At 48.3% G+C, this 23,278-nt stretch overlaps 2 protein-coding genes across 2 annotated transcripts; one reads left to right on the top strand and one right to left on the bottom strand.

The window, feature by feature from the left end:
• Window positions 1-1,637: 1,637 nt before the first annotated feature.
• On the bottom strand, window positions 1,638-9,133 carry LOC8037872 (UBA-like domain-containing protein 1). The gene is made up of 3 exons (XM_002405790.5): window positions 8,628-9,133; window positions 8,417-8,488; window positions 1,638-2,778 (listed from the first exon to the last, which is right to left on the bottom strand). The coding sequence occupies exons 1-3, from the start codon at window positions 8,733-8,735 to the stop codon at window positions 2,461-2,463; spliced, it is 498 nt and encodes a 165-aa protein (XP_002405834.2). The 5' UTR covers window positions 8,736-9,133; the 3' UTR covers window positions 1,638-2,460.
• An 838-nt stretch (window positions 9,134-9,971) lies between these two features.
• LOC8037873 (dynactin subunit 5) lies at window positions 9,972-20,320 on the top strand. Its single transcript, XM_029990985.3, has 6 exons — window positions 9,972-10,104; window positions 13,365-13,433; window positions 15,572-15,690; window positions 16,659-16,770; window positions 17,818-17,920; window positions 20,138-20,320. Exons 1-6 carry the CDS (start codon window positions 10,057-10,059, stop codon window positions 20,248-20,250), a joined length of 564 nt encoding a protein of 187 aa, XP_029846845.1. The 5' UTR covers window positions 9,972-10,056; the 3' UTR covers window positions 20,251-20,320.
• The last annotated feature ends 2,958 nt before the right edge of the window (window positions 20,321-23,278 follow it).

The raw sequence follows: 23,278 nt of genomic DNA, 5'->3' as shown, positions 1-23,278 counted from the left end.
AGGGAGGGTGGGGGGGGGGGGGAACCGCGAGCCGCACTTTAACACTCAAAGAGCCGCAGCTTGGCCACCCCTGCCCTAGTCCGTCAATAAACCCTTTTCAAAAGTGCCTGCCACCTAGTGGTTGTTGCATCGATTATCGGAGTCCACCATTGTTTTGGGCACACACTCGGAGCACGTTTTGGATGCAGAGTTTGCGTCGGCGTTCGGCGTGAAGTCTGCTTGGCTCGGCTCGCTTCGAAAACTAGTGCTGCGTCGGCAAGGACTCGGATCCGATCGCGCGCGTCACGTGGCCCAAGAAATGGTGACCGCCAGCGCTGCTCGACGGGCCTTTGAAAAGTGTTCATCGCAGTACATGTGCCCGACTGCAAATTGTGTGCCTACTGTGGCAGGACCCGGGACTGCCGTCCGTCCTGAGTGCTTCAGACGCAACCTCGGGACTCGTCTGCAAAGTGGAGCAATTATGTCTTTGGCTGCAGTCCACGTCCTCCCGAGCTCGCCGTAATATCCCAACAGATGGCTTGCCTAAAATTGAGAGCGAATTAGCTTTGAATGTGCAATCGAAAAAACAAAACAAAGAACAAAGCTATTTTAGTATTTTGCCACCTGCTAAACTTGTTCTCACATGGGGGGCAATGAAGCACGGACGACTTTTCTCCTTAGTCGGAAATGTTTGCTTATTTCCTGCCGTAGCTAACTAACCTCTTTTTGGTCGATGTCACCATTGGCCCAGGCACTGTAATTATATACTAAAAATAAACTGTCTTCGTGTTTCTGAAAACAAAAAAAAAATTACCAGAAATAGGGGTAGGGCATCCTTTGGAATGTCACACCAGGCACATAAAGCTTCGGAAAGAAAGCTGCTTTCATCGTAATAAGCATGAAACAAGGCCAGGTCTTGTACTCTGGGACTGAAGCTATGGGAGTCACTCATGGAATTTCGAACATCCTGCCGACCCTTTAGCTAGTTGCTACATCTGCTTCACAGCCACAATGACTTGCTACAAACAGAGAACAAAATTGCCAGAGCAGTTCAGAGATATAATCATGGCTTGCACTTACCCGTAACATTGGCAGTCACTGGGCGGCCTTTCTGCCGAGCACGTACCTTCCACTGCCTACATTTGCGGACCTTCAAATTTGTTTTTCTTGGCAAAAACAAGTGTGAACGACCACCAGCATGAAGCGATCACGTCACATGCGAGCCACATAGAGCCAGTGTCAAGTGGTGGTCATCGCTTGCATTACTTACAATTTTGCTTCGTCATTCATCCCTGCCCTCATCGGTAAACATGTAGTGTAGTGTATCTGCATCGGCGCACGAGTTGGGAGCGTTTGCAGCGCCAAAATGACGGTGCTGCATTAAGACGTGGCAGGCTCCAGATGACCATGCAGAGAAAAAATCCATTTCACGGCAACAGCCGTTAATGACGAGGTTCTGCAGCGGGTTCTCAGTAGTTTCCTGTAGTCATGGCTGGAACAATTCCCTGCGAAGTGTGATATCTGTCACATAATGCCTCATCACAGTTTCATATCACGTGACATTATGGTTAGTGTGACTGTCTGCAGTCTGTGTGTGGTACACTTTGGCTGCTGCTGCAGTTCATTTAAAGATGACAGAAAGGAACCCGTCATTATTATTTTTTTTTTTTCAAATAAATTCTTTTTAATACTTTGGGGAACAGGACTGCCCACAGATACAGCTTGAGCTTGCATTGCCATGCCTCTGGTAGCCACTGTGCTGCCTTTAAAATCTGGTGACCTCGCTCTAGAGCTAAAAACAAGGGGCATTTTTGGCAAAATTGTGCTCCCACCCCCCCCCCCCTTCCCCCCGACGCTGGCTTCGCCGATCGGCCCACACTCTTCTACGTGCTAAGTCGCTACAGACGAAAAAAAAAGAACCACTCAACACATAGCCACTGTTGTGTTCCAGCACAAACGACACCAAGCCACACGGCCGCAGGAAACGACGGAAGGGGACAGACGACACTGGTTGTTTTTTTGTTGTTGTTGCCATCACGGGGTACTTCTAAAGCATGTGGCGATTTCATCTAACATAGTCGGGGCACACAATAATGGAGTCCGCCGAAGCGCTCTTTGTTCTGCGCGCACTGGTTCTTTTGCACTGTGCCAGGGCGGTGGCCTTCGCACACTGTTCGTGCGGGCACCACGCCGGCGTCATGTTGGGGCTGTGCCGGCATCATGTTGGGCTGTGTTAGCACCTCACTGGTGTCAGCGCTGTGTCGGGACAACCATGGCACCATCTGGTACTGTTTCAAAATGCCGGCGTCATGTCGGTGATGGTCGGGCACCACGTCGGCAATGCATCGGTGCTGGCATCATGATGGTGTTGTACCGGCAGAATGTTGACGCTGTGTTGACCCCACGCTGGCATCATGTCAGAGCCACACCGGCACCAGGTTGGTGTTATGCCTGCACCATACCGGCTGCATGCTGGGAGACCTATCGCTGTGCCTCCACCTCCATGCTGGCATGGGGTGACGTAGAGGGCGACACGGCGCCGGGGTAGCGCTGACCGCTTCCCAGGGAAGACTGGTGGCTGCTGCCGCCCATCGACGATATGTTGGTGCTGTACACGTGGCTGCGGTGGGAGGGGTGCGGGGGTGGGGCTCCCATGCAGGGGGGTGTGACCCCCATCGGGGACCCGCCCACCGGGGGAGGGGTGGCCATGGAACCGCTACCGGCCGTCATCTTGGAGAAGGACAGCAGCGTTTCTGGGAAGTTGGGCGGGGTTGCCGGCGTGTTGGCCGGCGTGCACATCTGCGGGCGGGAAAACTCGGGTCACTTACGGGTGTTCTGCATTGGAGCATTCAGGGGTCAACGTTTGCTATAGTCACCGACGGTAAGAACGGCAGGGGATGCTTCAGTTGTCCCGCCTCCAGCGCAAGCTCCCTACCTTTCACAACGCTTCGTCTTGTGCACTCCGAGCGCATGCATATAGCCAATACACGGCGGAAGGCGTGGGGTACAAGCTGGAGTCCGGGCATTTGTATAACATTCCCTGCTGTTTTCACTGCCAGTGCTGACAGGTCTACCGTGACTAGTGGGCTGGCTTCTTCTGACTGAACTGGCTGCTCATGCACAATAAACTTCTGCAATGCTGAGGAGCCAATCAAGGCAGCAAGCTTCCATTCGCACAATGTAAAAACAGTATTCGTCACCTGATGCCATAGAGGGTTGATTACTATGGGAGCTTTTGCGTGAATAACAACATTTCACAACGTCAATGGGACACTTCAAAAGATCAAACGCCACCCCCAGAAAAATAGTTTTTAAATGTCTTGACAGGCATGTCTATAACCCCCCCCCCCCCCCCTTGACAACAATTTTATCATTTACTTTGCAAGATGTTTTCAGTAAGGAGCAATTATGAAACTTTGAGACAACCTCGAAATAAAATTGTGTTGCAATACAAAATGAGTTTAGCAATACTTCTTCTTTTGGATTGAGTTTATTTGGTGACATACACATCATGCCCCGGAACTTAATGTTCTTTTAAGTTTAACTAGTGTACAAGACGCAACACAGAACGAGCTCTCTGTATAGAAGAGTGCTAACAACTCTTGGCTATACCTATATTTCTCTTTATTTCTAAGGGATGAATTGTGTGTCTTGCTGTCTTAGAAAAACAAATTGCCGGCAGCATCCTGCAATGTAGATGGCCACTATGACACCGACAGAATTGAAAACGTGCGGCAAAGTATCCTAGCGCGACATCAATTCCAAATAACAAAATTTTAAAATACAAACTCGGCAAGGTGGGCAATGATTAAATTATCTTGATGCATTGGGATGGAAGCAACATTATTCTGTTGGCAGAGTTTGCAGGCTATGGCTCCAAAAGAAATCAAGTCGCGCCAACAGTCAGCAGTGAGCAGCGGGTTCGGACAGTTACACTCGGATATCAATTTTCAGAGACTGCAAGGCTGCCATGCCCGCAGATGTCACTGGTATCCCTACCCAAATCTACACGCAGTATATGGAAACAGTAGTGCTGTGGCTAATCACTCATAATCAGTATGATGAACAGCTGATCACTAAAATTCAGTACAGCTGACTCCTGATTAGTAAAATTCAGTACAGTTGACTCTGCTAATCACTTAAAATCAGTACAGTTGATTCTGCTAATCACTTAAATTCAGTAAAGTTGACTGCTGATTACTAAAATTCAGTACACTTGACTCTGCTAATCGCTGAAATTCATTATTCACGCCGGTATGTTAACTGCCTCCGCGAAATAGTGAACCAAATACCATTTTACTGTAGCAAAGTTTATGCAGGACAATATGGCCGGTGTGTGAACACAAGACTCGAAGGACACGCACTGTCCCTGCAATCATCACCTTTTGGATATCTTTCAATACGCGTTCGTGACTGCCGATGCAAGCCTTTATTTACCCAAACACAAATCCCCAAGCGGTTTCATGATAAGCAGGCGAGAGAACTTTTTAAAGCGCAGGTCATACTATCCAAAGACGAAAATTATGTTAGTGCACATTCCCTAGGGTCCTGCCAGCAAAGAAACTACAGTATTTGAGCCTGAGACTTGTATATAGGAATGCCAACTCGCAACGGAGTCTTTGCCCTTTCTTTGTCTTTTTCTCCTTTTCTATTTTGTGTTTCTTTAATGCTTAGTCAACGCAAGAAACTTATTTATGTGCATAGCTCGTTCTTTTACAAAGAGCTTACAAATAATTATTTTCCTATTTTGATGTTTATTATTTTCTCGTTGTTTTCTTTTCTATCTACTACTGTAAACTTCGTCCTCCTTTCCTAGATATTAAAAAGTGAGTTGTTAGTAGCGATCTGTGTTGTCCCTGTCTTCTCCCCACCGTGTTCTTGTGCTATTTTTCGTTTACTATATTCAACCAACTAGCCCATCAATGAATTTTAGTAAAGGGTGGTGATTAATTGGGTGAAATTTTTTATCGATGCCCAGCCCTAATTATAATTAGTATTCCATGTTTTTGGAGTTTAGTTTTTGTGAAATTAGAGGATGAAAGATTGGGGTTGATTGCAGTTTATTTTTGTTAGATTCCCAAATTCTCTGAAATTCAGAGTTTAATACTCTATTCCCAATTTTTTTTTAAAATTCAAAATCAAAATACAGTTCGGGACATAAACATAGACTAAATTCACCTGAACTCACATGTAACGAATAATATTTCTGCGGCTGCATTTAACATTGGCACTCTGCCATAGGCAATACTAACTATCCCAGAACAAATTTTGTGAAGTGTTACCTCAATAACAGTCAATGCTCGGAAATAACTAAACTCATAAACGTGGTCGTTGGAAAGCATGGCAGCTTCAGCTGCCTTCCTTCTCCATTGAAACATCCGAGTCCATAGCTATCACTGTTCTAAAAACAATACCCCTCCTTCCTCTAAGCACACAAATAGTATGATCCAGAGTAGAAACCTATACAATGGCCTTGGCCGTGACCCAGAGGTACCTTAACCCTCTGTCCCGAACGAACCTCGACTAAGACTAAAAGGTAGACCTCCTTTTGTCACTAGTTTGAGATTTCAAAGGAAACTAAAGTGGCCTCTTCTCATAAAATTTATTTGTAAAAGACCGTCTTTTTTTCTGCTTCACAAGGGGTGGGGATTTCCTCTCAAAGTTGAGAGCAGACGACGTTGTGACGTTATTCGGGGAGAGAGACGGAAGGAAACCCAAAGGTCTTTCAGGCCTTTGTTTACCGACGCGCGAGGCAGACGGACATGACCGGGTTTCGCCGGACAGTCCCCACGCCACATCTCGACCGCCCTTGTTTCAGCCGGGGAGGCGGCGAAAGCGGCGATCGAAAGCCCGGTTGCGTCACACGCGCGCCGCTGCCCAGTGTGGCCAACCTTGACCTCGTGGCGCGGACCAGCTTTCCACGCGATGCATTCTCAAGGTCGACATAGAGGAGGACTGGGACGCGGGGGCCCCTCCCAGTCGATGACGCAACCGCGCACCGGTTTTTAAACCGTTGTCGCGCCACAAAATAAAAACAAACAGTACACCCGCTTCCCGTCCGCAGCTTTGTGAGCGGTTCGGATCAGAGCAGACGACAGGATAACCGGCCGATAACAGCCGACGGGACAACTCGGATAGCAGACGAAAATGGAGTACGGAAGAAAGCTGGGACGTAGCAGCTTCGGTAGCAGACGATCGGGCAAAGCAGACAAGATAGCGACCGAAAACACAGCGTGGAGAGCAGACGATCGCACGGCAGACGCTGACGCAGAGCTCGGATGACGCCGGCGGCGGCATTTTGCGGCACGATCATTTTCGCTGCCAGCCGGCCTAATGATTGCCGCCTCGTGCTCTCGATTGTTCCCGTCTCACGCAGTCTGGCAGCAGTCTCCCGTTCCCTCCTCCGCGCCGCCTCTCCTTTGGCAACCGCCGACGGCTTGCTTATGCCCGTCACGAACCGCTCTCACGCCGTGTTCCCGTGAAACAGCTACAAATCAGACACAAATACACAAGTAGCGGAAACGCGCCGCGGCAGGACGACGCAGCAGACGACGCGAGACTTTCGGCGAGTTGCATCACACCGTCAAACGCCGTCCGATAGATGCTTCTCGAAAGCCCGTTGTGCATGGCGACTTTATGGTGGCTTTTGCATGACTAGCATGAACGCCATTTTTAAAGGTCACAGGGCACACTAAAGCGTGAAAAGGTGTAGACGCAGTATTTAACACCTTCCTTGTTTAGGGTGTGCGACGCCGTACCGGAAATTCTCGTCGCCCCTCACAGTATCTCAAGTGTGAAAGGGTGTAGACGCAGCAGTTTACAATCTAGTTTAGGGTGTGCGCCGTACCGGAAATTATATTCGCCCCTCACCGTTATCTCGAGCGTAAAAGGGTGTAAACGCAGCATTTAACACCATAGTTGTACCGTGCGCCGTACCGGAAATTTTCGGCGAGAGCGGAGGAAACTCGGGTTGCTGCGCGGAGATCGATTTGGTGATGTTGAAACTCGGCGTTGCGAAAGATAAACAGAAGAGGACGAAACGGACGAAGTCTCAAACGCAACAGCCTTCCGGCTGTAGCAGACAGCGCAGGACGCGTCGTCTGCTACGGCGGCAGATCTTGTAACCAACATACTAAATTTTAAACAACTTATGTCCCCTTTTTTTTCTTTTTTTGCACCCTATTAATTATTGTGTAATAATCTACATTATGTACTCGTCACTTATTATAAAGAAATATATTTATTACTACGCTAGATTCCTTTAATGAACAGGTATCCCAAGCAAAGCGGCAGACGGGATCTAGCAGACAACAGAAACAGGTTGATGACAGCACAGTCGGCAACAGCGGTACATTATCACTTCAATCATATTAGTGCTTGGACCAGTTTTGCGAGTTTTGCTTTAGACACCCAAAGAACCAATTGAGTAAGTTAGCTGAGTCAACACTGCTGTGTGATAATGAGTAATAGAAAATATATAAGAACCACAAAATAAAACTGCACAGAAAAGTAACCGAGATGGCATAGTTGTCTTGGGCAATAAAAAAAAGAAAATCACCGCACGTTTTAATGCTGCGGTGACGAAATCCCCTGCAACCACAACGTTACGGGAAGAAAAAAAAAAAAAAAAAAAAGCACAATTTCCGTTTGTGAAATCAAAACCAGTTGTGGGGCAGATAAAAAAAAAAGACAAAACAAATACAAAACGCGTGAGAGTGTTCACGTGACATGACTAAGACACCATTAAATACAGATTTAAAAAAAAAAACAAAAAAACTAGTGATTTAGCATTTTTGGATGTCTATAAAACAATGGCACGAAACCAGCCAAATATACACTGCGACAAAAGGACAATTACGGTGCAAATCGTTATCGGTGTTATTAGTTAAGGAAACGAGCTACACAATAAAACAATAAAGAGGAGCGTACGATATCACCAGAGAGAGAAGTTTGTATACCATCAACAAACTTCCAATGAACGACGAATGACTCGTTCTCTTGTTTTTCTTTTCGTTCTTTCTACCTCTTTCGTGTCAAAACCAAGTGATAATATATATATTAAAAAAAAAAAAAAGAAAGAAAGAAAGACTACGGAAAGTTGGGGCAACGCTAGACACGATAACTGGCCGCACAACAACGCTTATCAGCCGCCGGAAGTGGCTCACGTTCTCGTCTTGCCGACTGCACGCACCGTCACCTCCACACGAACGCTTTTCGTCGGTGCAATCAGTACAACGCTCCAGCTACCATCAACACCCACCCTCCCAAAATTCCAACAACAAATGCACGTGGTCGCATTTAAAGAGTTCCCCGAGGGAAGGGGGGAAAAAAAGAAGGGGGGTTGGTTGTTCCCCCCCCACTGCGCGCGGGCGCAGAGCGAGCCCCAAATGCACGTCTACGGCGTAGTGGTCGCAGGTTCCCATTGAACCCCACTCACCGCGCTGAAGTGACCCGCGTGAGGATGGCAGCTCGGCACGGTTGCTTCTTGGAAAAATATGCTCAGGGCAGTCTGAAACGGCAAAGCGGAGCGAGCGTCAGCGAGCTAGACCCCTCCAAACGCTCCGAAGCACGTCGCTAGCGCTGCTGTAGCCATGTTGGCTAGTCGCGAAGGAAGGGGGGGTTGATGTTAGGATAGGGGATGCCCTTACCTCGAACTGCCAGTGAGCCGCCTGCAGAAGCTGCTTCGCCTGATCCCTGGCACATCCGGCGGCCAGGACAAACTGATTAATCATCACCTGTTCCCGCAACGAATCCATAACCGTCCGGTTTGTGTTCCCCCTGCCCGTGGCCAGCCGCGAAAACCACCACCTCTGTTTTTTCCAGGCACCGGACCGACGAGGATCTCCCGTTCGTGACGTCAGAGGCGCGGCGAGCGACGCGATTGGTCCGTGGTTGTGGGCTCCCGCGCCGCGATTGGCTTAAGGGCGCAGGGACCTATTTCCGCTTCCGTCTCCGCGAGCTCCCAAACAGTGCGAGTTGGGGTGGGGGGTAGGAAATGGGCTGTGTTTGTAAACAAACCAAAGCAGGTGCTTCGGCGACGCCGCTCTCTGCTGCCTCACTGGTCCAAACTGGTGTGCCGCTTTTTTTGGGGTCGCCTTTTCAGCAAGAGGAAAAGAAGCGGCGACGCGAAACGTTGCCCGTCCGAAGACGAAATATAAAATGCACGAGAAAAAAAATAAAATGATGTCGTGCGCGCTGTCACAGACGGCGTCAACGTTCTCGTTTCGCGGGGATGGTTAAACCCGATCGAACAGTTAGGACTCCTGTTGGTTTTGACGGGGCTTGTTTCAGTTGGATTTAGCAGGAAGCTACAACGCTTGAGTAATGTTGGTCACTGAGGTTTGCTTGAGCAGCCCACATACAACTCTGGTCTCGAAAACATGCGTGTGATATATAATGCTCGTCAGGGGATCGTTCAGATCAGCTTTGAACTACACGGGTTTAACAAATCGGATGTTCGCGATGCGAAATGGGGAGATAAAATGCGGCGCGGAATGTGCTTTTGTGATGATACGCGGCGAGCTCAAAAAGATAAATATTTACCCACGTGACACACCGCCGCTTTCTCTCTCTCTTTCTTTTTTTTAACCCGACATGATTGAAATCGATCTCATTTTATAGGTTTTGCTGCTCTTATTGTTTTGTATGACTAGGCATTCTTTGTTGAAAGAAAAGACAAGTTATCTGTAAAAAATAAAAATAAACGAAATCAAAACTATTAATGCCGCAAATATGGTCGATCACAGCTCCGCGAGCCTGGTCACATTTCGCTTTGTAACACTTCTCCTGTTGGTAGACAGCCTTATGGTAAATTAGTAATTAAACAGAGGGCGAATTGTATTAGTTTGTTCGGTCATATTTTTACTTTATGCATAAAATATTGCTCGACAAAGCCACAAAGCGTTGAATGAACGTCAGCTTGGGCTAGGCTAGGCTATTGTCGACTCTGGACTTGCTTGCTTGTGGCTTGGCCGGTGGGTTGGCTGCTTGACTGGCTTATTCATAGCTTATGGGTTGGCTTGGGTCGGGCGTCTGCAGCTTTGCTCGGTTCTTGCTGTTGGTTTGGCAGCTCTAGAAATGGATGTCGTAGACGTGTGGTACAACAAGCAGGATTACATAGAAACGGTGAGTCATCCTAGGGAGCAATAGACGGTTTCTGGTCACCTTCCGCTCTCAGCGAATGCCTTGCAGAGGTGAAGCGACAAGCTGTCACCACTACTCCACAGCAAAATTCGTCTACGAGTAAATCGGTTGTAGTGGCGAGCTATTTACCCTTATACTTCAATAGCTCCTCACATTCCTTCGTCCAAACGTCAGTTGACGTTCTGCTACAATACCATCTTCTGGCGACGTTGAGCTACTGCTCGTTCTCTGCCGTTTCTGGGTGGCGGGCTGTCAGACGCACTCACGTACGGGTTCTAACCTTCCTGCACAGCCTTGGACATCACCCAGATCATATTTTTGTCTTGCAAATAAATAATTTTTTTTTTTTAAGATTTTATTTAAGTTTCTCTTGGGGAGAACGGACCATAGCCACTGAGCTTGTTAAATATATATATATTTTTTTTCTTTGTAAGGTTAACTTTCCAGTGCAACCAAAAATAAAACGGCAAAAAAACACTTTTTTTTGTTGCTTTCTTAGAATGGTGCACAGCAAAAGTCATTTTGGAACCCTAGGCATTCCATTCTAGCCTTTATCGCATCTGTAAAGTTGGTATAACATGAAAAATGATTTGTTTCCTGTCAGCGTGACAAAATAGTCAAGTTGCCATAGATTTAAACCACAAGTCTCATTTATTCACTCCCCTTGGGGTGTTTGCATGGCGTAATTGAGACACCTTTCTAGTTAGGTGGGAGCAGGGAGAAAAAACACCCCCCAGATCAGATTGCAACAATTGTCCTTTCCCTCGAGACGTCGTCTGCTCCACTGAATGGATTGTTAAAAATGACTGGATTAGCATGTGCGCAATGTGGGAACGCATGCTGCTTAGACAATTTCAAGCGTCCTTTTGCTAGCCTAACGGGGTTTTTCGCTTCCATGGTAGATTTGAGGAACGAATTAAGTGGGCAGCATTCTGCCGTTATTGGTCGTGCCGATCAGGAAAGAGCGTAAGTTAAATACCACGCTGCCAAATAGGATAAATGTGAATGCAGCTTGTGTGCACTGCAGAAATTCCTCACCGGTCTAGACACACAATGCCGGCGGCTGTTAAATTTGGTCCAAAAAGACTTCTTGGGATTAAAAAGCAGCCGTGCCTGCTGGCGAATGGCCAGGGATCTCGGGACGACGCTCAAACTGGGACCGAACTGAGAGCAGGGTTTGGCTTAAGTCTTAAGCAAAACAGTCCCTCAATGTCTAGATGAACTATACTAGTTTAATGACTATATTTTCTTTTTTTGCAGAGCAATCGGCAGGTGACATTTGGTACGGCACAAAAATGCGCCGCCAAAACTGAAGTGTCGGGCATGCACATATCAATCATTTTTAGAAATTCTTTCGACAGTATTAATTTACCATCATTGACTCAATGTGAATGGATAATTATGCTTGGATAATTTACGGAGAATGGGAAGGAACACCCGTTATGTCGACTAAGACGGCGAACCAGCTGCACTGGCTATACCCGCCGTGCCGGCAAAAGCAGCTACTATTTGGAGTTCTTGAAGAAAGAGATTTATTTATTTTATTTATCAATACTACCTGGCCCAAAGGGCCGTGGTAGGAGAGGCAGAAGAATACAAAAAGAATACCATTGAACACCAGGGATAATGTGTCCCAAAACATTATACAATATAAATAGCACCCAGCATACAAAACAATAAATATTAATAATACGGAGTCTGAATTGGTGACTCAGCATGAAGAAATGTGGCCTAAAATGTTATACAATGTATATAGCACCCAGCATACAAAACAGTAACCATTAACAAGTCATCTAAACATGAGAAAAAAAAATTTCAATCTATTTTGAAAAAAAAAAGACAGTGGCTTTATCGATAAAATAGTAAACAGAGTCTGAATCGGCAACATCAGCGGGCAGCTTGTTCCATTCAACAATGGTCCTAGGGAAAAAGGAGTATTTGAATGTGTCCAATCGCACTTGATAGTCCACCATTGAACGCGCATGAGATGATCTGGTGTTTAATCTGCCTGAAAATGCAATGTATCTGGAAGTGTCGATATTGCACTCTGCCTTCATGTTCCACCTATAGGATAAATAAACTCGAAGAAACCGGGCCCCCAAGGGCAGGACCAAACTCTGAGGTCTTGTAAACAGAGAACCAATAAGCAAGGTGGCGTCTAAAAAACCAGGAAAAGAAAGCGGATGAAAAGTTGGGTGTGATCAGCTCGTTAGACTTTTCATCAGCCTCGGTTTTTCTTTCAGGAATGTACAATGCAAGTGTTTTCTATCCATAACGAAGCCGGAAAAGACCGGCCACAGCCTTGTGAGCGACAGTTCGCCGTTTCCTCGCGTTCGTTGAAGGGCTCGCTGGAGCTTTGGGCCTGCCGGGGCCACCGACGTCGGTTTCCATGCCCCGCCGTCCCATGGTGGCCGAACTTTGTGGGAGGAAAACGGCGGACCTTTTCTTCTAAATTAATTATACGGGCTCTGTGACTACTGCGCCCGGAAGCCGTCTCATTCTGCCCAGGCATTGAAAGTGGTCCCAAAGGAGCAGCAAATCGCGTCGCAGGGGTCGGCACGTCGTGCCGTCGAACTTTGCGATACCGGCAATTGGTCATGGAAGTGCCGGCAAAAACGGAGAGCGGATGGGAGGGTCACCATTCGTCGTGGCCTCCTGTCTCGCGTCTGCTTCGGTTTTCGTGGACTGCCTGGCGGCGGAAGAAGCGTCGCTCACGTCCGCTTTTCCCGCTTCATCGCTACCAGGACCGCATCGGGTGCGGGCATTGCACTTCCGCGACTTTGTTGGGCGGAAGTCGAGGGACCGCCCTCGAGGGCGCGGTAAATACGCAGGTCAGGGACGCGCTCCGAGCACCACACCATGGCCGGGCGGGAACCAGACGCATTCAGATTCTCCGAAATGCCTGGACAAAGATGGTGCCGCAGTCATCACAGTCCTGCATCCAGGGAGGCCCAAGTCAGATCGGCGTATACCATACTTATGGTTGCGGCTCAACTCCGGACGTAACTGATGCTACGAGGTAACGGGATGGATCGAGCAGCGTCAAAAACGCGAGTCGCTATGCCTTTTCTGTTTAATAGGACACGTACGGAAACATGACGAACACCATCATGGTGCGCTTTTGATGCTCTCTGATTGGTCCCATCAGTTCGTACCATCGGCTGTGTCCGAACTTGTGGTGAAACGAAGTACACCTGGATTGATGACACGATGCCGCCCTTTTTTATTTTCTTTTTGTTCAGGCATCTGGAAACAAAGTCAGCAGAAACTCTGTGCTCTGCGGCAGCCACAACATCGTCCTCAATGGCAAGGTACGCAATCCCAAGCACTGCTTTTCTGCGGCTCCCGCCACACTCCGATGACTTAGCCAAACTTTGGCTGGCTGGTTTGTAGAAACCTCTGTACAAAACCTTTACTAAAGTCTTAAAAAAAAAAAAAAAGTATTTGAGAGTACATAGATTTGGTAACCCTTCCCTCTCTCTTCGTGCTGGCCAAACAGGAAGGGAAGAGCGCTTGTTTATATCAACGTGGGGCAAAAGATGATCCTCGACTTTGGGACTAAAGAGTGTGGGGGTGTACGTCCACTGTGCTATATTTCATTCCACCATAACCTGGCAAAGAGTGAACACTACAAACCACCTCGAGCCAATCGGAGCAACGGAGGCGGAGCATGTGACAGCCTTTGCCAAGGGTAGGGGGTGGGAACGCAATTTGAGCAGTTGGAGAAGAAGGGAAGCTGGAACTCTCCTCATAACCCGGGCCCTCTTTTGTGTGTCCCAGACATCTCTTTCGTCCCCCTCGGAGATTAGTCCATCACTCAGGATTCATACGAAAGCGGCTTTGCTCCTTCTTCCGCCCGTTGCTTCGACAGCACTTCCCTAACTGGTGAGATAGAGTGTAGTCACGCAGCTCCCTCCGATGTGCTGAATGGCTCGAAGAGGCCTTTGCGTTTGCACTTTGCCAAGTTTTGGCAAAGTGCAAATGCAGTGCAAAGCGCAGAACAACTTTTTCCTGCGTCTCGATATTCGAACAGCTGCAGCTTGGGTCTCCCGCATTTGCATGTGGCAAGCATTGAAACGGCGAGGGCTACATTTTGTCGCCACCGTAGTTAAAGATTAAATTTTCTCGCACCGTTTAGGTGGACAACTATTCAAAAAGCTTTTTATACTTTTAAATCATACCGTAAGTTAGTACTAACTGACCCATCGAAGGCCACTAGCTCGCGAAAATGACCTGTAGCAAACCGAAATCTCGTCTGATCCCGCCTTTAGCCCCTCCACCACACGTGTTTACAGGAAACCATTGCATCCGCGATTGGCCGCCGCAGCAGAGTCGTCGGCTCTTACGCTCCCAGGAAGTTAGTCGCAAGCGACCAGCAACTGTGCCGTCTTGAGAGAAATTGACCCCGTCTGAAGTCGAACTAAAATACAAGACCGAAAGAAGCAAAATAAAGATTTTTTTAGAGCGAAATGTGTTGTATGGGAGCTCCTAGCAGTTTCTAGTAAACGCACGGCTGTGACTGGAGAGGCGTCACACTACTGCTGCGTCAGTGTTTAATGGCCACAATGCCTGTGTCGCGTCTCTGACGGATGTGTTTAGCGTCCCGTTCCGCCCACGCGTCGAAAGTGGCACCGATGCGGCAACGAATGACGTCGAAAAAAGCCCGAGCGTTGTGCTGTCGATCGTCGCGATCCCAGCGGTTGGGCGCAGTTCTGGTAAAAAGTGCGGAAGAATGCGCACGTCGAGGGCTTTCAACTCGTAGCTGTCAAAGCTCCCACGGGCTGTCAAGCTGGAGAGCGACCTGCAGCAAAATGGGCATCTGCAAAATCTGCCACCAATGTTGCGACACCGTCAGGTTCATGGCCGGCCACAGCATGACGCCTTTATGACATCATCGGGCGGATATCGAAGTACCAACTAAAGACGACCGTCCTCTTCTGTCAGAAATGTTCGCTCATTTCCCGCCATGGCCAAGTAGCACCTTTCCATTTTTGCAGAGGTCACCATTGGCCAGGGCCCTGCAATTACGATAAGTAGGCTATCTTTCTGTGCTTTTAAAGAAATAGCAAATATTGCCAAAAATAGTGGGTGGGGTATCTTTCGGGGTTGGGGCATCTCACTGGATTTTATGGTAGTAGAGTCGAGGCTGGGGGGGGTGTGCGACAGGAAATGCCGCAAACTTAGCGTTCCACTACCGTCGGAATGCTAGCTGTGGCAGGGCTTTCTTTCAGAGATATACTATGCACAACGATTTTTGTGCCATCAAGGCACACAGTGCATACCACATTCTTCTGTGTAGCGTCCCTGCGAAGTAACTCGCATTACATTCTGCTTTACCGCTGCCTCTAACCTCAATTTCGAGCGAGACGGGTGAAAATTTCTTTGATAGTTTTGAGTTTGAGTTTTGAGACCTAATACTTTAGGGGCTAACCTCGTCGTTCCCTCACAGACCATCATCCAGTCCAAGTCAATCATACGCGGGGACCTGGCCAATGTCAGGATCGGTCGCCACTGCGTCATCAGCAGCAGCTCCGTCATCCGGCCACCCTTCAAGAAGTTTAGCAAGGGGTGAGCGAAATGACATTGCCGCATGCACAGCCGAGACGGAACACCCGTGGCTCTCGCACGGGCATCCGGGGTTCGATGCCCGGCGCTGGACATTACTTTTATTAATTCGTTCTTCTCCATACTTCTAGCAGATTCGTGTTTACCCTTACCCTGAATGTTCGACGCTCGAGCATTCTAGGCCGAATGTTTGAGATGCAGAGTGTATTCAATAAGATGAGGAGCCCACCGTGACCTTGCCAAATGAATTCGGCCCTAGCCAGCTGTGATGCCAACACCTCGATGCCCGCTTCTGCTTTTTCGACGCACATTCCCTCTCTTGCTTCTGGCTCTAGTTCGCCAATTAAATCTTTAATTTCAGTTTTACGTTTGCCGATCCCTTTTCGTCTGCGACAGTATCGTCGAAGCTTCCCGACACGGTATCCAAAGATAGATAAACCACGTTCTCAAATCGTAACTATCGCCACTTGCATCCGCCCTGCACTAGGCAACAAAATGGCGACACCCACGCGACAGTCGGGGAACAAGGCGTCGATAACCCGAGCCGCAGGTTCTCTATCCGGGTTCCCGGGAACCCATAGCTTGCGCGAGAACCTTGGCGGGTTCCCTGAACTCCCAAATTTTCCCCGACTGTCCCTGCACCCAAGTGAAGTGTTCTCTCAGCATCTGACCCACCGATCGATGCGCAGCTCTACGTCGAATGCTCTACGTCGAATGTTCCTGCAATGTTGTGCCGCATCTGTGTCAAGACTGAGAGGAATTCCTCAGCTGCCACGTAGGTACGCTGCCTGGAACGGGTCTCTGGCTGGTACTAAGACGTGTTCCTGGCGCCGTAATTTAGGGTAGATGGGAGTTTCTCGAGACCTAAAAGTTTGAGAGGCCGCGCTCGAAGCGTAGCCTATGTGGCAGCTCTAGCGTGAATATTCCCGATTGGAAGCCAGCGCTGCGATTGGGTGTCCCTTCTCTCGCAGGGTGGCCTTCTTCCCCCTGCAGATTGGGGACCACGTCTTCATAGACGAGGGCAGCGTGGTGAATGCAGCGCACGTGGGCTCTTTTGTTTTCATCGGAAAGAACTGCGTCATTGTGAGTTGGGGAAGCGGCCGGGAGGGCGAGCTTGTGTACGAAATAAATGCAAAGATGAAGGTAGACCGAAACAGGATGTGGTGTACCTTTTTTTAATCTATCTTCGTCCCTGTGTTTTTGTTTTGTTTTGGCCTGTCTTTGTCCTTGCGTTTATTTCATCTCTACTTCCTTGTATGCAGTGCACAAATGAGCCGACACCAGCAGTTTGTTGCGAGCTTTCCTCTACAGTAGACTCATTAATTCAAACTCTAGGAAGCCACGAATTTTGTTTGAATTATTGGGAACATCGAGATATGATGCAAAATAACTTTAGGGTTTGTTATATGGATGATTACATGTACAAAGCAGATATGGGAGGATTTTCTTTAACTTATATCTACATAATGTACGATATAAGTTCATTCATCCCTCAAAAAGTGTGTCTATCGAGGACTGTTTAGACAGCACATGACACGTAAAAAATATTAGTTTTGTTCATCCATAAAAAAAAATGGTGTCTATCCTAGACTATAAGTCTCGTTGAACACGCTTCCTACTAAGCACCGGTGCACTGCGGTAGAGCAACACCCGCAGAAGCGAGCTCCACGGGGCATTGCTTCTCCGCAGTGCATCGGTGCTCGGTAAGAAGCATGTTGAACGGGGCCACGAGAACAGAAAGTATGGATTACATGAAAACGCTGTTCGAACTAAGCGGCTCATCATTACGTACAAAACATGGCAAAAGGGCAACCAAGATTTCTAAATTTGTTTGAATTGACCGGAAGTATGAAAAATCAGAGTTTGAATAATCGCGCCCGTCAATTTCGTGCACTTTTGTCTCTTCTTTCTTTCAGTGCGACGTCTACGAAATTGTTGTCAGGAAAACCCTTATTCTCATCCAATGTACTTATCGCCGGAATTGTGCAAATCATACCTATTTACTCGCTCGAAACGTGCACGAGCATAGTTCCATTTGTTAGCTCTTCCATGGTATCCCTCACCACTACCAACACACTTCTCAACTCGGTCGTTATCAGTTATGTCCGCTCTTCCTCCGCGCCGACTCAGGGTCGCCGCTGTGTCCTCAAGGACTGCTGCATGGTTGCCGACAACACGGTGCTGGCTCCCGAGACCGTGGTTCCTGCATTCGCCGTCTTCTCGGGCTGCCCGGGCAAGTCTTTTACCACTTTCTCGAGTGTGGTCCGTCGACTTCTGCCAAAAGTTGCGTAAAAACGTCACGCCGTCGCCGGCCGCGATCCGGTTGGTGTCGCGGCACCGGCGTTGGATGTGGCAGACGCCTGTCCCACTGCGGATTGCTCTCTGGCTGGACGGTCCATGGAAGTTTTAGCAGCTGGTAGTTGGGACACCGCGATGAGAGCGACGACGCTCGCATTCTGTCATGCTTTTTTTCCTGAACTTCTGCACCCAACTGCCGGGACTGCTGTATCCGACGGCACGACGTTCCGGATTTGGTGACGTCGTTTTTTGCCACTTTGGGACCGCTTTCGATGCACGGGTGAAATGGGACGCCGAACACGCCCGAGGCGTGTTCCAGGCGCCATGGTCGTAGGATGGATGAGTGGATGATTGCAATTGGGCTTGCACCTCGTAGCCTGGCAACGTTTCTAACCCTCCTTTCAAAATTTGAACCCAGGGTCCAAGAGTCATGCGGAGCGCAAGTTTGTCCGCCTCTTTTGCAGGGCTTGTGGTGATGTCAGAACGCCGAGATCAGAGTGGCTGTAATTGAGGGATAGTGGGTAGACCTCGAGGCTGCTTGCTTTGAGGTTTACCCACTATCCCTCAATCAAAGCTCGGCGTTCTGACGTCACCGCAACCCCTGCAAAAGAAGTGGACGAACTTGCGCTCTGCATTGAATGTTGCCAGACTGCTTTACCTTTCCACAGGATCCACAGCCAGGAATATGACTAGTATATAACTACCTAAAGCAAAGTAGGGGGCTGCATGCAACACTTGCATAGTCACTCGAGCTGTTGAATGTTGCACTGCTTGTACAGAACTGTTTCAGTTAGCTACGAATGTTTTTGGATATATAAAATCTTGGGCACAAAAATAAAATGTGTTGTTCACATCAAGTGTTAGGTTATGGTCTTGACTCACCACTCCGTTAATATTTTGCTGCGGTAGCACGTTTGCTGACAGAAAGGAACCAAGTTAGACCAAAACCAAAAAGCAGCGTGGAAAATGTGACGTCAAAGACATTGGAATTCAGTTCGGTCGTTTCACTTTCTGCACCTATGCCTTGAAAGTTTGTTTGAATTAAGGTGTGCTCGATGTTTTGGGGGCTGTAAAAATGACACTTATTGATTCTAATATTTCTTTTTTAATCGAGTGCATCAGATAGCTTAATATTTCTCATGTATGCTGAGTTACCTGCCGTCATCGCACTAGACTGAAGGAAACGTGATGTCACCCAATGGGATGGTATCAGGTGCCATGACCATCCCATTGTCACGACACCACGATGCATTCATGGTATTAAGATGAATGTGATGCCAGCCTGTGGGAATGAGGTAGTGTTTCCTCGCTCCCTTAAGCAGTCCCATAACCATAGAGACAACCAGCCCAGCACAGCTCAATACACGCTGCGCATTTTTGTTTTCCCCCAATTTTACCCGAAGGATTAAGATAGATCTAATTTTTCTCAGTTGCTGGGCCCCTACGGACTGTTTCTGTAGAAACCTATGGTCTTAAAGGTTAAAGCACGACGAGGTCCTACCACAAAGCCCTCCACTCTTTCCACTTCAGCAGAGCAAACGCTGGAGAGGAGGAAACCAGCAATTGTGGCGAGCAGTGAGCTTTATGGGAGGGGCTTCACCTGCTTTTCCTAACCTACAACAGAATATAGGCCAACGCGCTGTTCACAAACAAGTCCTCACAAGGTGTGGGCAAACGCGCAGTTTCCGCACGAGGTGTGGGCCCTGCACTTGCGCAGGAACCAGATTCCCGTCATGTGGAGCGTCTGCGCCTGTGCCCTGCCAATGCGGAGCGCAAGTTCGTCTGCTTCTTGCACAGGGATTGCAATGATGTCAGAACGCCGAGCTCTCATTAGCTGGTTGAAAAAAATAGTGGGTAGAGCTCAAGGCATCTAGTATTGAGGTCTACCCACCATCCTTTTAATCAAAGCCAATCAGAACTCGGCGTCGCTCTGATGTCACTGCAACTCCTTTGCAAGAAGCAGACGACTTGCTCTCCACATAGCAGCGCCACGGCAGGAGCGTGACATCAGCGCCGCATGTTGGTCCATAGGCGTGCATATTTGCCTGGAAAGAGGCCGTATTGATTTACAATGTTTCATTTGCAGTTTTTGTTCACTTGCTGAACTGTAGGTGCAGACAGAAAGTGAGCGTGTGCACCCTCTTTCCTGCAGGCCTGTTCAGCGGCGAACTTCCCGAGTGCACCCAAGACTTGATGATAGACTTCACTAAGGCCTACTACCACCACTTCAAGCCTACGGAATCAGCTGCGCTGCAGAGTAGCTGAGGCTCTCCTGGCAACTTTTTTTTTTGGCATTGCCTTTCAACAATAAATACATATAAATTAACAAAAGACATACAGATATTGTCCTTGAGAATTTTGTGTAATAAATATTACAGACTGCTTGGTTACAATGCTCACTGTAGCGGATATGCTGCGCGCATGCTCAAAGTGCCCGAGACGTTGAAGCCTTGTCAAAAGAAGGAACCTTGTGCTGGAGGTGGGACATCCAGAGCTCCTCTCTGCCATTCTTACCGTGTTAGCAGCAGTTATGGTTGTTCAACAGATGCCCGGACTAGCGAGAGTACTACTGTACCATGCTAAATGTCCCGAGTTTTATAGACCAATTCAGAAAAAGGATTTCTGGATGACGGTGCCATTTTCAGCATTAATGCACATTGTTCATGCTGCTCGGTTTGAAGAGCGAAAACTGTGCATGCTGGGCTGTGAATGCAATATTTCTGAAAAGTAATGTTTGCTTGTAAAACGGCGCATATAGACTACATGGAACTCTTTGAAGTTGTACCGGTGGTGCAGAAAAAAATAGAAATTCTAAAACCAACCTCCGTGAAAAAAAACAATATTGACTTTTTTAGAAAAGGGCTCATGGGCTGGTTCCATTTTCAGTGTTTGTGCATATGGTGCACGATTTGCTCGCTTTCCAAAGCGATGTACATGCGTGTGCTGGGCTGAGGAAATCACATGCAGAGCTGAGGAATTGTAAATATTGGAATGGTGTATACTGGTACAGTATACGTCATCCTCCCCGGAGTTTACAGTTGGTGGGGCTATTCTGCAAAGCCTCCGTGCTGTAGCAGAACTGTTCAGTGCTCAATTTTCCTCAGCATGGACTGTCCCCGGCACCCCCAAGACTGCTGACACTCTTCGATTCCCACATGTGGTACCACTTGGAAACGTCGAAATAAATGTAGATGATGTAATTGAAGCAGTGAGACACTTGAAACCTTCCCAAAGTGCAGGCCCGGATGGGGTGCATCGTATGTTGTTAAAGGTCGGCTCTGAACGTCTCAGCACAGTCCTTGCACGGCTTTTCACAAACTATCTGCAAGGTGACTCGGTTCCCCACAAGTGGAAACTGGCTCTTCTCACACCGGTGCACAAGGGGAGGATGACGTATACTGACTCGGCCCCCACATCGTCTGTTGCCTCATACAGGCCCATCTCGACTACCTCCATCGTGTGCAGAACCATGGAGCGGATTTTGAACAAAAGGCTTCTCCAACATCTGGAGCAGCATGACCTACTCTCGCCCTGCCAGCACGGTTTTAGGCCCGGATAAAGCTGTGGGTCAGCACTAGCCTCCACCGTTCCAATGTTGAGCTCGTCTCTGGACGAGCACATACCCTGTCAACTCCTGCAACTTGATTTTAGGCAAGCTTTTGACAGGGTTGACCATACAATACTTTGTCAGAAGATGTCCAAGATGGGTATCACCGGCTGCCTCATGAACTGGATATCTGACTTTTTGCACGATCGCTCCCAGAGAGTTATATTCGAAGGAGCCGTGTCAAGCTCAAAACAAGTTTTGTCTGGAATTCCACAAGGGAGTGTCCTGGGACCAACTCTTTTTACCATCTTCATAAGCGATGTAACATCTTCGCTACATTGCACATCCCTCCTTTATGCAGACGATCTGACCATAATTCATCCAGTCCAGTGCCTCGTACACTATCAGCAACTCCAACATGACCTTAACGCTGTTCATGACTGGTCAATAGAAAACAGGCTCCCACTAAACATCAACAAGTGCACATCTACGTTCCTCAGTACATTTAGAGGCCTCATCACCGAACAACGAGCTTCCTCCTGAACGGAGCGGCGCTCCCTGTTATCGATCGCACAAGACTCCTCGGTGTAACATTTGACTTTAAATTAACTTTTGCTGTTCACATCGGTGAGGTGATCTCAAGGGCCGTAGACTGCTGGGGTTTGTGCTCCGGGTCACTCGGGGAACTGGTCCCAGCACACTGCGGCACCTGTACACGTGCAACCACACTTGGAGTACTGTGCTTCGGTCTGGGACCCCTACCAGACCGCATTAACAGCGTCCCTCGAAAGCGTACAGCGGCGTGCAGCCTACTCAGTTCTACGTCGGCAGGCTTCCCCGGGTCTGCCGCGTTACCGCGACCTACCCACGCAGGAACTCCTAAAAATGGTTGGATGGAGCCCATTGTTTCTCCGCCGACAGGCTGCGTCACTCCGGCTTCTTGCAAGCACCCTCCTTCCAAGCAATTCAACATTCCCGCTGGCGGAAAGCCTACGCTATACACAATCCGGCGGATTGCAGCCACTCTTTGGCCGCACTACGCGACACCGGAATTCATTCCTCGATCATCAGGATTGTAGCACTGTGGCGCTCACTACCAAGGCAACTCACCAAGTGTCCCCCCCCCCCCAAGAGAAAGAGGACATGAAAGCCTGGTGCAAGGAGGCATTAGACTTCCTCCGGCAGTGACGGACACCTCCTTTTCGGACTGACATATATTCCACCCCATATGACCCTTGCATTAAATCTTAATTACTGTTAATGTTCTTGTTACTGTTGTGTTCAGTTCCTGTAATACTGCGGCACCACAGGCCTCAGGTACGGGCCAATGACCTTTCTGTGATGCTGCAATCCTCCAGGGTCGAATAAAGACTATCTATCTGTCTATCTTATTCTCAGCTGTGCTGAACGCTTGGTAAAGGGTACCTACTTTCAAATCGCGCGCGTAGTCGATGTACGGGTCAATGATGTGGCTAGTCCCTACGCTAGCCAAGCCTAGATTAGCCGAGTCAGGCAAATGCACTGGGCAAATGGCTCAAGGCTCAAGCCCTCAAAGCAACTTTTTGCTCTAAATATAGTTACAAATAACGCATTTAAATTATTAATAATGGTAAGAAATGTAAAACAAGATGTGCATTAGTGGCAGCGGTAGCAGCAAACATCAAGTTAAATTATAGTGTCACTAATTATAATTCGGCCGTAAAGAGTTACCCCGCTTTTGTATGTCGCACCTGTCGCACGATGTCG

The sequence above is a fragment of the Ixodes scapularis genome, unplaced genomic scaffold (assembly GCF_016920785.2).
Source record: "Ixodes scapularis isolate PalLabHiFi unplaced genomic scaffold, ASM1692078v2 PGA_scaffold6__148_contigs__length_123643588, whole genome shotgun sequence".
Taxonomy (NCBI): domain Eukaryota; kingdom Metazoa; phylum Arthropoda; class Arachnida; order Ixodida; family Ixodidae; genus Ixodes; species Ixodes scapularis.
This window is presented reverse-complemented; position numbering and strand designations above follow the sequence as displayed.

Coding starts and splice junctions, on each gene's coding strand:
- LOC8037872 (XM_002405790.5), bottom strand. CDS start 8,735: ATGGATTCGTTGCGGGAACAGGTGATGATTAATCAGTTTGTCCTGGCC. Junction 8,489..8,627: donor CGGCTCACTGGCAGTTCGAG/GTAAGGGCATCC, acceptor TTGCCGTTTCAG/ACTGCCCTGAGCATATTTTT. Junction 2,779..8,416: donor ACGCGGGTCACTTCAGCGCG/GTGAGTGGGGTT, acceptor TCCCGCCCGCAG/ATGTGCACGCCGGCCAACAC.
- LOC8037873 (XM_029990985.3), top strand. CDS start 10,057: ATGGATGTCGTAGACGTGTGGTACAACAAGCAGGATTACATAGAAACG. Junction 10,105..13,364: donor AGCAGGATTACATAGAAACG/GTGAGTCATCCT, acceptor CTTTTTGTTCAG/GCATCTGGAAACAAAGTCAG. Junction 15,691..16,658: donor TTCAAGAAGTTTAGCAAGGG/GTGAGCGAAATG, acceptor CTTCTCTCGCAG/GGTGGCCTTCTTCCCCCTGC.